At 34.0% G+C, this 15,254-nt stretch overlaps 1 protein-coding gene across 2 annotated transcripts; it reads left to right on the forward strand.

The window, feature by feature from the left end:
• Nucleotides 1-42: 42 nt before the first annotated feature.
• On the forward strand, nt 43-14,284 carry LOC132299918 (E3 ubiquitin protein ligase DRIP2-like). 2 transcript variants are annotated; one of them, XM_059796809.1, is made up of 7 exons: nt 45-618; nt 2,525-2,624; nt 6,916-7,249; nt 7,468-7,910; nt 7,999-8,049; nt 12,558-12,630; nt 13,801-14,284. In XM_059796809.1, the coding sequence occupies exons 1-7, from the start codon at nt 498-500 to the stop codon at nt 13,972-13,974; spliced, it is 1,296 nt and encodes a 431-aa protein (XP_059652792.1). In that variant the 5' UTR covers nt 45-497; the 3' UTR covers nt 13,975-14,284. The 2 variants fall into 2 exon arrangements, with proteins under 2 accessions (XP_059652793.1, XP_059652792.1); XM_059796810.1 differs by lacking the exon at nt 12,558-12,630 and having other exon boundaries at nt 43-618; nt 13,801-14,019.
• Nucleotides 14,285-15,254: the final 970 nt, after the last annotated feature.

Below are 15,254 nucleotides of genomic sequence, written 5' to 3' on the forward strand. Positions count from 1 at the left end.
AAGACGACGCAGTTTAGCCACGGGCATTCCATACACAAGTCCACTACTTCTCATCGAACTCGCTCGAGCTCGTATGTGAACACTTTACGGGCATGTACAAAGAAACCTTCCTTCGTGGGTTCATGCTTTTTCGCTGAAACTCAGAACAACTCTCTCTCTCTCTCTCCTGTCTTTCTCTCTCAACATTCCATCTGATCAGCCTCACTATTCCTTTAACCCCCAAAAACCCAACACACCACACGTAAAATTTCACCAAACAATCCACACCCATCTTCAAATTCACTTCCAATTCCACCCTATTGTTCCACTCAACAGATCCATACTTCTCACTACAAACCCATCAAGCTAAAGGCGTTTGTCTCTGTTTTCCCTACCAATTTTCACAATCTCTCGTCCCCAATGATTCATTATTGAATGCAGTTTAGAGAGAGAAAGTAGATACACACACACATACATACATATATACACAAATATATATATATATAGAGAGAGGGAGGATGATGATGATGGGTCACATGGTGGAAGTACGGAGGGAAACAATAGCGCCATGCGTGACATGCCCTCTCTGTAACAAGCTCTTGAAGGAGGCCACCACAATATCTCTATGCCTTCATACGTGTTAGTTCCTCCAATATGTCTCTCTCTTCTTGTTGAATATTGTTTTCTCTCTCTGCCGATTTTGATGTGGGATTGTTCTTGTATTGTACATTATAAATTGGGTGTGTTCTTCTTAGTTAATCATTTACTGATCTGTATTTATATGTATCAATAATGTGTTCTTTTCCTGTTCTTTTTTTTTTTTTAATTTATTTTTATTTTTAAATTTGTTATTTATTTATTTGTTTTTGGGTGATTTTGGGTTGGGTTGTTCTTATGTTACAATTTATGATCTGGGTTCTACCTACTTTGATTTTTTGTTTATCATATATGTTGCAATTCAGAACTTTTGATTCGTAGTGTAAAATTGTTTCCTTTTTTGGTTCTGGTACTGTTTAAGTATGATTCAGGCCTTCTTTATTTTTATTTTTTTTTATTTTTATTTAAACTTTTTCCCGTTTGTGTTCTGAATCTAGATTTTGGATTTGAATTATAATATGATTGAGCTTTCAAAATTAAGCTAGGCAGAAAATGACAAATATTTCTGCGGGGCTTTGTAGAACTCGGTTAACGGCTTAATGTGCTTTGTCCTTCATCAGAAAAGGAAGGCATGACCGTATGATAGTGAGCATTACATGTTATTCATGCAAATGAAACTTGATTCTTGATAGTGATGTATTGGTTACATTGATACAAGCAGCCGGTAGTCTGTACAACAAAGTTCTATGACTGAATCACATTTAAAAACTTGTGATTTTTTCGTCTTAGAGTTTGATAGGGTTTTTTCCTCTGCCAATTCTTTAAAATTAGCCACTATTGGAGGTCACATGCCAATCCTGCAATTGTTTAGCAGAACAAGAAAGTGTGAAAATTCATTCCTGAGTTGATCTTATTTAGCTTGTAGAGAGCATATATTAAATTTGTTTCTATTTTTGGTTTTTATCTAATTTGATTTGTTTCGAATTTCAATCTTATGGTTCTTTCATTCATCAAAGTTTTTTGTTCAATTCATTTACCGCTTCTCTGTGCATATGTTACCCTTGAAATTTTCTTACATGCTTTCATCTCTTTATTCTAATTCTCGTTGAACAATCATGTCTGCATCATATTGATCATGCTGAAGTACAGCATATCGATTGTGCTGAATTACATCATATCCTTGAAACCTTATTTGTCGTTCTGTGTGATTTCTAATCATTGCAAATGACTCCTTAATCTTCATAGGAGTTAGGTGAAGTCACAAATGATCCTTAATCTTCTTTTGTACCCACTGATATTTATCTCAGTATATGCAAAAGACCATGATCTCATAGATTGATTCCACAATGATCTTTATATGCTTTTATCACTGTTTTCACTTCTATTCATGTCGATAACTATGCAAAAGTATAGAAATTAGTTTATTCTATACAATTTAGCTATTGATGTGTTATAAGCCTTTCCCTGAATCTTTTCCGAAAAGAACCATCTTTGCCCCCCCACCCCCCACACGCGCGCACACAAAAACTAATTTTTTGTGCTATTTTCATAAAGAAGACGACTAATGGAAAAAATAAGGAATATTTTATTTCTCTGAATTTAACACGCATTCCAAATTGGGAAGTGGCAACTAAGGCTTGGACAATAGATTATTTGAGTATTACTAATTTGTTCCTTCAATTGTTGTCCATAGCATTCTTCTTGGACGCTGTTTAGTAAGTTTGCCAAAACCTGCTTGTCTCTTTCCTTGTTTGCTCAATGATCAGTGTAATTTCTCTATCTGTTGACTAGAATACCTGAAGGAGATTAAATACATTATTATTTTTTATTAATTTAAGAAGTGCATGCTCTCACAATATTAATTATCTTCAACATCGTGTCGGAATTAATTGTTTTACTCTTTTATTAACCATTCTGTGACACATTGGGTTTTTGAACTTCAAACCAGTTTGTAGAAAGTGTATATATGAGAAGCTCTCAGAAGAGGAGGCTGATTCCTGTCCTGTATGCAATATCAATTTGGGCTGCATTCCAGTGGAGAAACTTAGGTCAGTCTTTACGAAGTTTTACTGGACCTCTCTGTCTCTGTCTCTGGTTTCTTATTTGCATTTTGGTCAATTCATACTCACACATACATGTATATAATAATATTGTGATATAGGTGAATGAGTATGCAGTTGTTGGTGCTATAAATATATCTTTTATGAACTACTGAATTTTCAGAAATTGTTTAAATTCTATGATAGATTTAGATGTTCAGAACTCCATAATTTAGAAATTTTTAGGAAAATATGTGATACTGTACTAACTTTATTATTAACTAAATATGTAGTAATAGCGGTAATAGTAATTATTGAATCTCTTGGTTAGAGCTTCCAAATGGACCTTTTTTTTTTTTTTTTTTTTTTTTTTTTTTTTTTTAATATATTTATTGCTAAATGACACATCAGTTCGTAGTTCAAGAAAATATTTTGGCCTTTTTCTTTATTGAAATTAATTAAAAGGGAGAACTTCATCAGAGTAGACGTATTCGGTTATGTTCCGCAGTCTTCAGTTTTAGATAACCATAATGTACATATGTATGCATCTCTTACTCTACTAGGAGTGCATTGAGAACTTGTTAATATTCTACCATTCAAAAAAAATAAAACTTGTTAATATTCCAGATAGGGAATTAGACTAAGATCATGTGGAATAGGCATTTCTATAAGATGGTTTTAAAAGGGTTCAAGTTAAATTGAATTGTTGGCTGTGGGTTCTTGTGGTTCATCGAATGGAATCCTGGAGGATGCTTTCAGACATTGGGAGGTATTGCCCAAGAGGATAAAACATAATATATATATATCCCTTTAGATTGTTCTTAGTAACCCCATTCTCAATGTTATGGAAATGGGTTTAATTTGGAGCTTTTTGCTGGCTGTAAAAGGTTGAGTGATTCCCATTCTGTTAATCACATTTTCCTTTTTGGTTTTGTTTGTGCGCGTCATGCTATGAAAATGTGCATGTTGTCTCAAAATCAACTTCAAGAGATGTGTGGTTGGTACTCATTTAGATAAATACTAGTTAACTTGCTTAACTAGTATCCTAAGGTGTCACTATAGCAGTTGACCTGTCCCATAATTTGGTCTTTCCAGCTCACTAGGTGGGAATTTTTGTGCGAAATCTTATGATATCAGTTAGCATATTGCTATGTGTGTGAAACCCTTCTTAATTGGAAAAGGGCTAGCCCAGTGTGCGAGGCTCCCGCCATTGCGGTGTCTGGGGTTGCCTCTGCATGCAAAGAGACTTTCCTTTTTTTGAACTTGTGACCTTCATGTCATGATGGAGCAACCTTACCATTGAGAAATCCTTCTTAATTCTGGTGTTTAATTCTTTCTTCAGCAGACATGATGTTTATCTCTTCTTTGTGTCTCTTCATGTTTGATATACAGGTCAAGGCCTCCAGAATTTTTGAGAGCGGGATAAAAAAAAAGGGTCATATCTTTATTAGTCAAAGGCTTGTAACCCTAATGTAGAGGCTTGTAATTGAAAAACATTGTCTCAGACACTGTGGGACTGATTTTAAAAAGGCTTTGGTGGGCCTTTAAGGACTCTCACTCACTGTGGGAAAATCCATTTTCCCAAACCAACAAAAAATAATGAATAAGATTAATCCGGGACTAGATATGAAAAAATATAAAAAATAAAAAACAACACAAGAGCAACACAGAAGCAGAACCCAATTTCTTCTTGAAAAGGTATATGCTTTTTCAATTGAGATGGAATGATGCTTAGAATGGTCAATAATATCAAAATGTAATGTCTCCTGCTTAGACTGAGAAATCCAAAAGAGGTGATCTGATAAGAAAGGCACTCAAATGAATGAATCATATCCGGTGAGGAAACTCGTCAATGCCAATACCCATGAAGCCTCAACATGCAAAATGGTAGTTCTCTAATTTAAGCAAATTTAGTATGATTGGGTTCATAACTCTTGTTAAGTTTTGGCGGACTATCTGGTGTTTGATACCGCTTTTTGGTGGACGTTTCTAAACAGGAGGCGTGTTTGTGTTGGACATATCTCAGACACTAACACTTCTTGGACACTCGCAACACTTCTATGACACATTTGGACCTATATTTAATTTAAAATTAAAATTTTGATTTCAGAAACATGGTCAATGCATCATGGGCACCTGATTAACATGTGATTAATGAACCTTAGAGCTTGGATAAGACTTCTTTTTAGTATAAAAATAATAACTATAAGGAAAAATCAAATTAAATATTTATGTAAGATTTATATAAAGTTTGAATTTATTAAAATAATACAAGACATTTAAAGGTTTATCAAGGTACTGGGCATGGGAGTAGGAGAAGAGTTATCCCATCGTGTTCAAGTACATATATTTATATATCTACATAATTCATAAACACATGTATACGCTATATGTCATGTACTTGTTATAAATGTCTCTCTAAGATAAGGTATGTAATTTGTATATCTATTATTGTCGTGTTCTCACCGTGTTTCATGTCATAATTCTTTTTTTCCCTTAAATTTTAAACACGCCTTCTTAAGAGTTTCTGATCATCCATTCTGTTTTGTTTACTGCATATAAAAATACATTTTTTAATATGATTATCCTACTTGCAAGCCACCAAACTAGTTCTCTTGAGACTACAAGTTGGTTTTTTTGTCTATCAGTCACTGCTTCGACCACTTGAAGTTTTCTTATCAGGTGTTCCTCTGGAACTGAAAGGATAACTTGTTTAACTAGGCTGTTTTTTTTTTTTTTTTTTTTTCAATCACTTTTAGGAAACTATTGTTAGAGGGAAAATAAACGGTACTGGCCTATTGATGATGGGAAACCCATCTTGCTCTGGCTGCAGTTTTCCTTAGGTTATATGTTTGTGGCAGCATTCATCCGTTGTTCTGGTATATATAACTCTCCTATTTGGTTAGCAAAAAGCTGTTCCATTGGTGGCAGCTCTAGATCATAGTCATCCTTTTATTTTTGTAATGCACGCTTGCTTTCCCACGGTATCAGTTTTGACGGACAACATCTGTGAAGCATAATACTGGTACAAGATATGAATACAACATGCTTATGATATGACAAATTCTATATAAATAAGATACGGATTGGGTAGAGACATGTTAATGCGTATGTATATACAATATAGATGCATTTATGTATGTCCAAAAATTAGATAATAATTGTTTATCCTGGTTGATATGCATATGCAATGATTATTATTTTTTTTTTAATGACTATCATATATACTAAATTTTAACTTGTAATGAAGAAAATTTAGATGAAAAAAGTAAGGGCTGTGTTCCATGATTATAGACGTGTATACATTTGGCATGAACTATCCTTGTTATATCTCATTTATTTATTTTTCTTCTTCTATACCAATCCTTGAACTCTAGACCTAGAGGTTGGTCTGGCTACACAAACCAACCCCTAAGCCAAAGAGGACACAAGAGAACCGGTTATATCTCATTTATTTATTATTATTTTAAGGAATAATCAAAATATTTGAAGCCTTTGTTATTTTATTCCTAATAATTGTGTTTTGATTTTACACTTAGAATGCCGCTTCTTAATTTCAAGGCCAGTTGGAGATGTGTTTCAAATTATCTAAAGGACTGGAGACATTTTTTTTTTAATTTAAAAAAGGCTCATATTGTGGATACAATTAAGAAGTATTGGACGTGTATATGAGGAGTATCGAAATCATGCATGCATGCATGCACTTATGTATGTATCTGCAGTTTGGGATGCATGCATTTATGCATGTATCAATTGTTTCCACACAGCTCTTCAAAATGTATTGACTTTGAGATTTTGTTTCAAAAAATATAATGCAAATACTTAATAGTTCAATTAATCAAATTGCAGATCATGGCAATGGGGGCCTCATCAAACAGCATTGCTATACTCCTTTTCCTTGATCTCATTACGTATATGTGTGTGTGACTGTGTGTATGTATGTATCCAGAGTTGCATACACAGAGTTCTTCATAATGAAAGGAAATGGCTTTCCTTATTTTTTGTTGAATTCACTTTGGAATTTTGTTTCCAAAAAATATAATGCAAATACTTAACAGCTCAATTTACCAACTCCCAGATCATGCTAATGTTGGCTTCATCCATCAGCATCGCTATATACCTTTTCCATGATCTCATTTTCCCATGAAACAAATGGAACCTGGATTGATCATTTACCTACTACTCACCCTTTGGAATTTTCACATAAATGGTTGCAAAGATATTTTACTCAGCTATTTATATACTGGGGCTTTTTGTTGAGATGTACTTATATTTAATTGGGCCCATTGAAAATATGCAGGCCAGACCACAATTTGCAAGATATAAGGGCTAAAATCTTCCCTATCAAAAGAAGAAAGATTAAGGCTCCTGAAGTCTTACCTTCGATTTCACTTCCTTTAAAAAGGAAGGAGAGATCTCTATCATCATTGGTGGTCAACACTCCCAAAGTGTCGATGCAGGCTGGAGTGACTGGAAGGAGAACAAAATCTGTTACGAGAAAGGCTGCTGCTCTACGAGGATCCAGTTTTTCCATTGAGGAACCAATTAAGAAAGAGCAAGATCTTAAGGAAGATTTTCCAGAGAGCTCAAGCTCACCTGAGACTGTAAACAAAATTATTCAGCATAAAAGACAGGTAAAGTTGGTTTCGTGTTGGTTCTTTTTATGCTTTTAGTATTGACATTTTAGATATAACATGTTGTAAGCAAGTCCTTGTAGGAAATTATGCCAAGAATTTAACTCTATTCTTCTATGACTAAAATAGTAGACACGATGCTGTTGCAAAGTATCCTTCGTAGATAGTTTTGCTTTTTAATTTACTGTTTAATGCATTTTCATCCTTCAATCTTGCAGAGCTCTTCCACAAGCGACCTTATTCACGATCAAAAACCAAATAAAGATACAGGGAATGATGCTGAAGCATGGGAAGGGAATGTCGATTTATGGAAACCCTTAAATTATCTTGTTGAAGTTGCAAACAGAACCAAGCCTTCTAAACTAAATTCACAAGGCTCATCTCCTATCAAAACAGAACTGCTCAATGCTACTGACTGTGACGCACATGTTCCTAAAAGCAAGGTTAAGGAGCATCAGCACAAAGCAAAAGTTCAAGAGGACAAGAACAAGCCAACCTTGCTTCAAGGACCAGTGAAACGTAGAAGGTTGCGTGCTGTTGGTCGAAAAAATGCATCCAATGGGTTGGGTCCCTCGCCACAGGCCATGCTTGATGCTAAGGGGGCTAAGCAGAACAGAAGAAACTATCCCATTTGGTTCTCACTGGTGGCCTCAGAAGATCAGTAATTACTAAAATCATGTCCAAATGAAATTTTCAGGTGTTTTGAATTTCATTTGATGGTTTTTTAATCTTGTGATATATGATTTCAGGGAAGGAGATGTTACATTGCCACAGATATCTGCATGTTACTTGAGGATAAAGTGAGTTTATCTGATCCCGTAACTAATCTTTAGTTTTGTTAGCGATATGCTGCTGTTTTTAATCCTGCTTCTTTTGTTTTCAATTTTATGTCATTAGAACACTATAAAGCGTGGTCGCGTCAGTAAAATATTTGTGAACTCATGAACTCATATTTTTCGTATCTCTCACAACTCAAATTGGAGTAGTGTGCTAAAAGAATTCAGGAGTTCTTTTTTTATTTATTTATTTTTTATTCCTTGTATATTTTTATTGAATAAAGTTGATATAGAGAAGCAATGAAAACACATATAAGAAATGAACTGTTAAATAATTGACACAGTATACCTTTCATCTATTTTGGATATTGATTTTTCTAAATATATGCGGTGACATTCTATAAATCAGCGTAAGTGATTTAGGTCTTCATACTGAAGTTTCTTGTCCCATCCTGAACCTCGGTTCCTAGATGAAAATTTTTGGGCTTCTACCTTTTTATTACTGTTTCTCAAAAGTAGTAAAGGAATCAGGATACATCATAGAAGATGCTCTCATAAAAATATGTTGAAAAAGTATGCAGAGAATATGTTTCTTCCTTACTAATTTGAATATTACCCTAAAAAAAGAAAAAGAAAAAAAAAAGTTGATATATTAAGGAGGGTTTATGCTAAATTAGTGGTTTGTCCTCACAAGAAGAATGAATAACTTAACTCAATCATTGATTTTGTAAAGAACCAGTGAAGCATAAAATATTAAAACCAATAATAAACAATGAATAAATCATACTTGTCAACAACAGAAGCTAACTGGGAAAAACTGAAACACACGTGCGCGAGTTCTCATGCTTACCCAATCAGTAGTGTATCCCTTGTAGCAAAGTTGGACTGAGGTGGTTATTTACATAGACACGAGGCAACAGGCCAGATGAAGTTTCAAAATGTGTCCTATTTCAGAATTGTTTTTGGAGGATATCAGCTCAGGAGCCAAGTATGCAATACAAGGACTCAAAGTGTAGAACCCAATTATGTTATGAGGATATTGATATTATTTAGCCCATTAATTCTAATTCAAGTAGCACTCATTTTAAATTACTTAAGGTTGATCTGTATATGAAACTGAGTTGATTTATAATATCAGAAAAAATTTGAGGTGGCCTCAAAAGCATTCTTGTGTATGATAATATGGGGACTTGTTTACTTTAGTGAGATTTATGGGCTTTGTCTCCCATTCTTGAAAAGGCACTATTCAGAAGGAAGGATTTGTCTTCAAGGTTGCCTTTAAGAAAGCCTATGAACATGTAGATTGTGTTCTTTACATCATTTAGTGTGTGGAAAGGATTTGGGGTGTCTATGGAGATAGTGGGTAAGAGTTCTTTCAAAATGCACAAATTTATAGTGCTTGTCAATCAAGAGTTTTACAAAGACACCCTCAACACATCTCCTCCGGTCCTCTTTTTTTAACTGATTACGTGCTTAGTAGGGTAATTCAAGCGCCAAATACTTGAAGGTCGTTGAGGAAATTACGGTGGGCAGTATAGGTTCACTTGCAGTCTCCCTTCTTCAATTTACTGATATCTAATTTCTCTTCTAGTGTGGAATGTCAGATTCATGTCTTTAGCTTTATCCTGTGTCTTTTGAAGTTACATATCTGGACTGAAAGTTTAGTTGTCTGAAGGCACCATTAGTGGAACCAATGTCTCCCAAGAGCATCTGCATGCCAGTGCTGTTTCTTTAGGTTGTGAAATAGAAGAATAAGTCCTCAAACATCTTGGTTCCCTGTTGAGAGGAAATCTAAGATCAATAGAATTTTGGAGTAATATGATTCATACAAAGTCTTTAAATGCCTAAATGAGAGGAAGGAGTCCTTTATGTTTTAGTGTTCGGGTCACTCTTGCAAAGATTTGACATATAACATATCCATTTACCCTGTTTCCATTTTCAGTATTGGTGTAGCCTTGTTGGGAAGCTGTTAAAGGAACCTATTTGTTTTTGGAAGTAGGAAATCCAAAAAGGATTACTTAATTGATTGGTGTAATGTTCAACCGTGGAAGGGAGGGTTGGTATGTGCAAAAATCTTTCGGGTACTTGGTAATCAAATTATATATGGCTGTCAGTCCATGGTAGGAATGCCTAAGTTTCTATTTTCTCAATATAATTATGGGGATGGATTTGGATTTTATGCTCATTTGGTAGAGAGATATTTCTTCTAAAGAAAGAATTGATGGGAAACAAGTTAACAAAACTGAGGGAGAATGGGTAAAATGGGTTTATTTGGATATTCTTTGTGCTTGAATGATTATAATCAGCATGGTATTTACTGATTTTAATTAGTAGTTGTTAATTAGATCATTTTGTGCCACAATGACTTGTAGCCATTAGAATTCATGTCAATTTAGTGGAATCTTGTTTGGAATTTGCACTATTGTACCAGCAGATTATTAAGGGATATTAAGCAGATTATTAAGGGGTATTATTATCTTCTGGGTTTCTTCCATTAGGTTTTTTATTTTTATTTTTATTATTTTTTTAATGGATGATACTAGTTTGGGTCATGGCCTAGAACTCGTTTTAATTGGGTATTTTACTCCTTAAAGATGGTAGTATCTTATCTTTCATTTTGTGCCACAATGACTTGTAGCCATTAGAATTCATGTCAATTTAGTGGAATCTTGTTTGGAATTTGCACTATTGTACCAGCAGATTATTAAGGGATATTAAGCAGATTATTAAGGGGTATTATTATCTTCTGGGTTTCTTCCATTAGGCTTTTTTTTTAATGGATGATACTAGTTTGGGTCATGGCCTAGAACTCGTTTTAATTGGGTATTTTACTCCTTAAAGATGGTAGTATCTTATCTTTTGAAGTAAATATTGAGTTGAGAAGTTGCAGCTTTATAGCTTTGCTCTAAGAGATTGTGATTGTCTTGTTTCATCATCATCATCTTTGCTCTTGAACATTATGCAACTAAACAATTGGCTGCTGTTATTAATCAGAACTATTCTCTAAACAGCTTAATGTCCATATCAGGACATGATATTAAGATGCCTTTGAAAACCCTAAAGTTTTGTTCTACATATCCATGCTCATACATAAATATTGAGGAGAAACACTAATCAAAACGGATCAAAAGGTGCTGAATCTCGAAAGTCTAGAATTACTTTCAGTCTACCCTGAGCTGGTTGATCTTGCGACCCAGTACAACATTTATGTTTGTTGAAATTTCAATCCTTCTAGAAATTGAAATACTATGGAAGTGTTGAGCTTGTTTCACTCTCGAAAATTATATCTGTCTTCTCCCTCTTACAATAGAAGATGGGAATCTCAGAAGTTGCGTCTTCTTCTCCAAATCCTGTTTTCTCTTGTTCTGTTTCCTTCCATCTGGTTTAATTAATTTCGATTTCCAAATTGCCTCAAACAGTATAGAACACAGTTCAACATTTCATTTGTTTAAAAGTTCTGTTTAACTGTTTATTGAAAACTGAGTGGAAAAACTACCTGGATTCAGAAAACTGCCTTTTGTGGTTCTTTAAAAATTGTTTGCTGTTTTCAGAGTTTTTGAAAACTGTTTTCAGAGAGCTGAACCAAATAGTTCCCAAAACACTTGGAAAGTCGATAAAATTATATGCTTAAAGCTAGAAGACTAAGCTCCATGCGACGATATATCTACACTTTGCCAAGATAGTTGTTGGTCCATCCATTCATTGGCCAGTTTGAACTTTCTTATTCAATGTTGGGGATTAATTTAGAGGTTTAAAGAAAGGAAAGAAGTGATAGTCCTTGCACTTCTGTTCTATACTAATAGCCTTTTGGGTGGTATGGTTGGTAAGGAGTGTCAAAATTTGGGGATTAATGTCTTGCGGGGAAGTTGTGTGGCTGGAATCTCCCTCAGAACATCTGTGTTGATATCCAATGAGAATCGTTACCAGTAATTGGACCTAATTTTCCTATCTTATCTCGTTTACTTGGTAAACTAAGTGGAGATCCATTTCAAGTGACAAGTTAAATCTCGACTTTCAATGGTTGTACTATTGGGAATCTAGGCCAGTTGTGTAAAGAGAATATTATTAGGGATCAAACAAATTCAATCATTTCATGTGATCCAGACTCCATAGCTAATAAATATGGGTGTTGTATATTTTAATTTTTTAATTATATAATAATCTTCAACATAGTCTGGCATATATCTGTTTTCTTTATTACTCTTGCTTTTTTGTTTTTTTTACTTAACTAGCAGAAACAAAATCTTATTATAACACTTTCATCATCAAATTTTCTCCTACCCCAGCCGTATGACTAACCACTACAGCTTCTTTTCACCAAGTGAGCACCTTAAATCAACTGTACTTGTAACCGTACTAATACCTTCTTTATGACTAGTTAATTTAGTCTTATGTACTTAATTATGGTTTTGCGTTTGAAGTTGTGTGATTGATCTTTGTGGGCATTCCTCTTCTTAGCAGCAAATATCATTTTTTTTTTCCTAGGGACTAGATAACTTATTCTATGTTATGTGTTTTTCCCCTTCTCACAGGGATGGTAATTTGCCTGTCTCATTTATCCAAAAGTACCTCGTAATGAAACTTGATCTTACAAGTGAAGCTGAGGTGAGTATATTTAGCTTTGCTTTCTTCCCAGAATAACAAGACTGTTAATGGCATTTGGAATTGCAGTTGCAATCTCCTTGAATTGTTAATGTATTCTCTTATTAAATAATTTAATATAATTGTTTCTTTTCTTGATTGTTGTTTGTTTGTAAGTGAGAAACTGAAAACAAATTGATGAGTGAATCGAGTGACACGAGTTTAAACTAGTATATTTCATTATATTGTTTAGGTTTTTACTGGGAAACATAATCTTGCAAACGTCTGTTTCTTTTTTCTTTTTCTTTTTTTTTTTTCCTTTAATACACTTCAAGATTTTTTGGAATGTAATATATGGTAAGTCCAGCTGAAAAATATCAAACCAAAAATCTGTTAATGAACCCTGCCTGAAATATAACATGAAACACTTTGAATGCATTTATTTAACCAATAAACCCTACCATAAAATATGTTTTATTGAATCAAAGGATCCAGCACAGGTGCTTTTTAACGTTTTCCTTTCAGTTTCTTAGTACTCGTTGTTTTTGTTATTTTTCTATGGTGTGCATGCATTTCACAGCCCTTGTGTTACTCACATTTCTGCAGCAATATGACTTTAGGAATTTCAAAATTCACTAGAGGGGCATGGGTATGTGAACGTGGCACAAGCATAGACTTGTAAACGGATTGGATTTGGACTGGATCACATTTGATCCGATCTGAATCCAATTATCTGGATATGGATTGCGGGAAACTACGCTTGGTTCTTGGACTCTTCCCCTGTAACCTTTTAGTTCTGATAGGTTCCAATTCTAAGTTTTTGTGTTCATTGTCTAAAGACAAAATGCAGAAGAGAAATAAGTAGAAATTCCTGAGCAGTCTCATTCAGGTACCGGATACCACATTGTGCCTGAAGCGTCATAAAATGAAAAAGGAGTTTCTTGTCAAGTTTTGGCATGATGACAAGCCCTGGGCCTTCATGTTTATCGTCTTGTTAGGAGCATTATGTACAAGTTCTACGGATATTTAGCATTAAATGTTGAACTTGTTAGATTACCATTCTGCCTGTGAACCGTGCCATATTTATGCACAACACGTCACAAATCGATTATTTTACTTGTTACAAGTTATTTGAAAGTTTTACAACTTTATGTAGAAGATCTCCTAATGTCTTCGGCTACTTTTCTTCTGCAGGTGGAGATAACGTGCCAGGGTCAGCCGGTGCTTCCGACATTGCAACTACAGAACTTGGTAGATTTGTGGTTGCAGACAGCTTCAACATCAAGAAGGATACCCGCAGCTGTCGGCAGCTCAGCCAAAGACTTTGTGATGGTCCTGTCGTATTCTCGAAAAGTCCAAGCACCATAAAATAATCCTCTTCTTTTTCGTTCTTCTAATGTCGGTTTTTTTTTTCCCTCTAATGTCATATAATAATCTTCGTCGGATCTCAACCGCCCTCCGTAAACTCAATGTCTTGATTCATATTTATGTATCATGCATGTGGTTGCATGTATGAGTAGTTATTTGATTTCATTTATACGTTGAGTTGTATGTGTTATATGCGATGTATACCATAATTTGTTGTTGTAGTTCTATATGGGGGGTACTTGCAACTTGCAATTTGCAATGTTCTACAAGGAATTAACACTGAGCTTTATAATAAATCCGTTTTTCTTAAGTTGCTTCCAATTTGACCCTTGTGATTAAAAATCTTGAATATGGATTGAAGATATATATATATATATATATATATATATATATATATATATATTCTTAGAGTACGTGTATCATTCGAGTTAGGAGTGCGGTTCGAAAGTAAGACCTTCAGGATTTACCTTCCGAATTTCTGTCAACGCTGTTATGTTCCTAAAGGTGGATAGAAGTTATATTTACTTTGTACTTATGATGGTGGTATATTTCTTAATGTTTGAGTAATGTCACGTAGTCATCCTAATAATCTGTTTGGACATACAAATTGAAACAGAACTATTCCAATGTTTTCTTATAATTTGAACGAACGTCGTAGGTTAGAAATTTCAATTTTGGAGAAATTTAATGACGTGAAGTTGTGAACCTAATGTTTATTTCTTTATAGTTGGAAATTGAAGGTGCACTTGGATAACTTGGTCGTGCACTTGGAATCAAACGGTTAAAATATTGATTTTTTTTTTTTTTTTTTTTTTTTAAATTCCAATTACCATTTTGGTTTAATTGTATTAAAAATAAAAAATTTAACTACTAAAAATATGCGTATTTCACTTGAAATTTATTTATAAATTTTGAAAATATTCTCAAGAGTAATAATACATTTTTTGAATTGGGAGGGTGTTTGGTGGGGTAAGTTGGGACTGAATTATGTGATGGGATTCGTACTTTCTTTCACAAAATATGGATATTCTCTTATTTCAAAAGATAGTATCATTTTTAGTTATTCAAACTTGATTAATCACATTTTTCATATAAAATCTAAATTTCTAATAACATTGATCTGTATTCTAAATTTCTAATAAATAGTAAACCCAAAAAGATGCTCCGTATATAAAGTCTCATCAGTTCACTTTATTTTTCTCAAATGCTATAATGAGTTAATAGCATTTCCAATTGCATTTCACCTTTACGCTCTATTTATTTAGATGTAAGATATTTTT

The sequence above is a fragment of the Cornus florida genome, unplaced genomic scaffold (assembly GCF_030987335.1).
Source record: "Cornus florida cultivar Cherokee Brave unplaced genomic scaffold, ASM3098733v1 CherokeeBrave_3.0.0_Hap2_Chr03, whole genome shotgun sequence".
NCBI classification, from domain to species: domain Eukaryota; kingdom Viridiplantae; phylum Streptophyta; class Magnoliopsida; order Cornales; family Cornaceae; genus Cornus; species Cornus florida.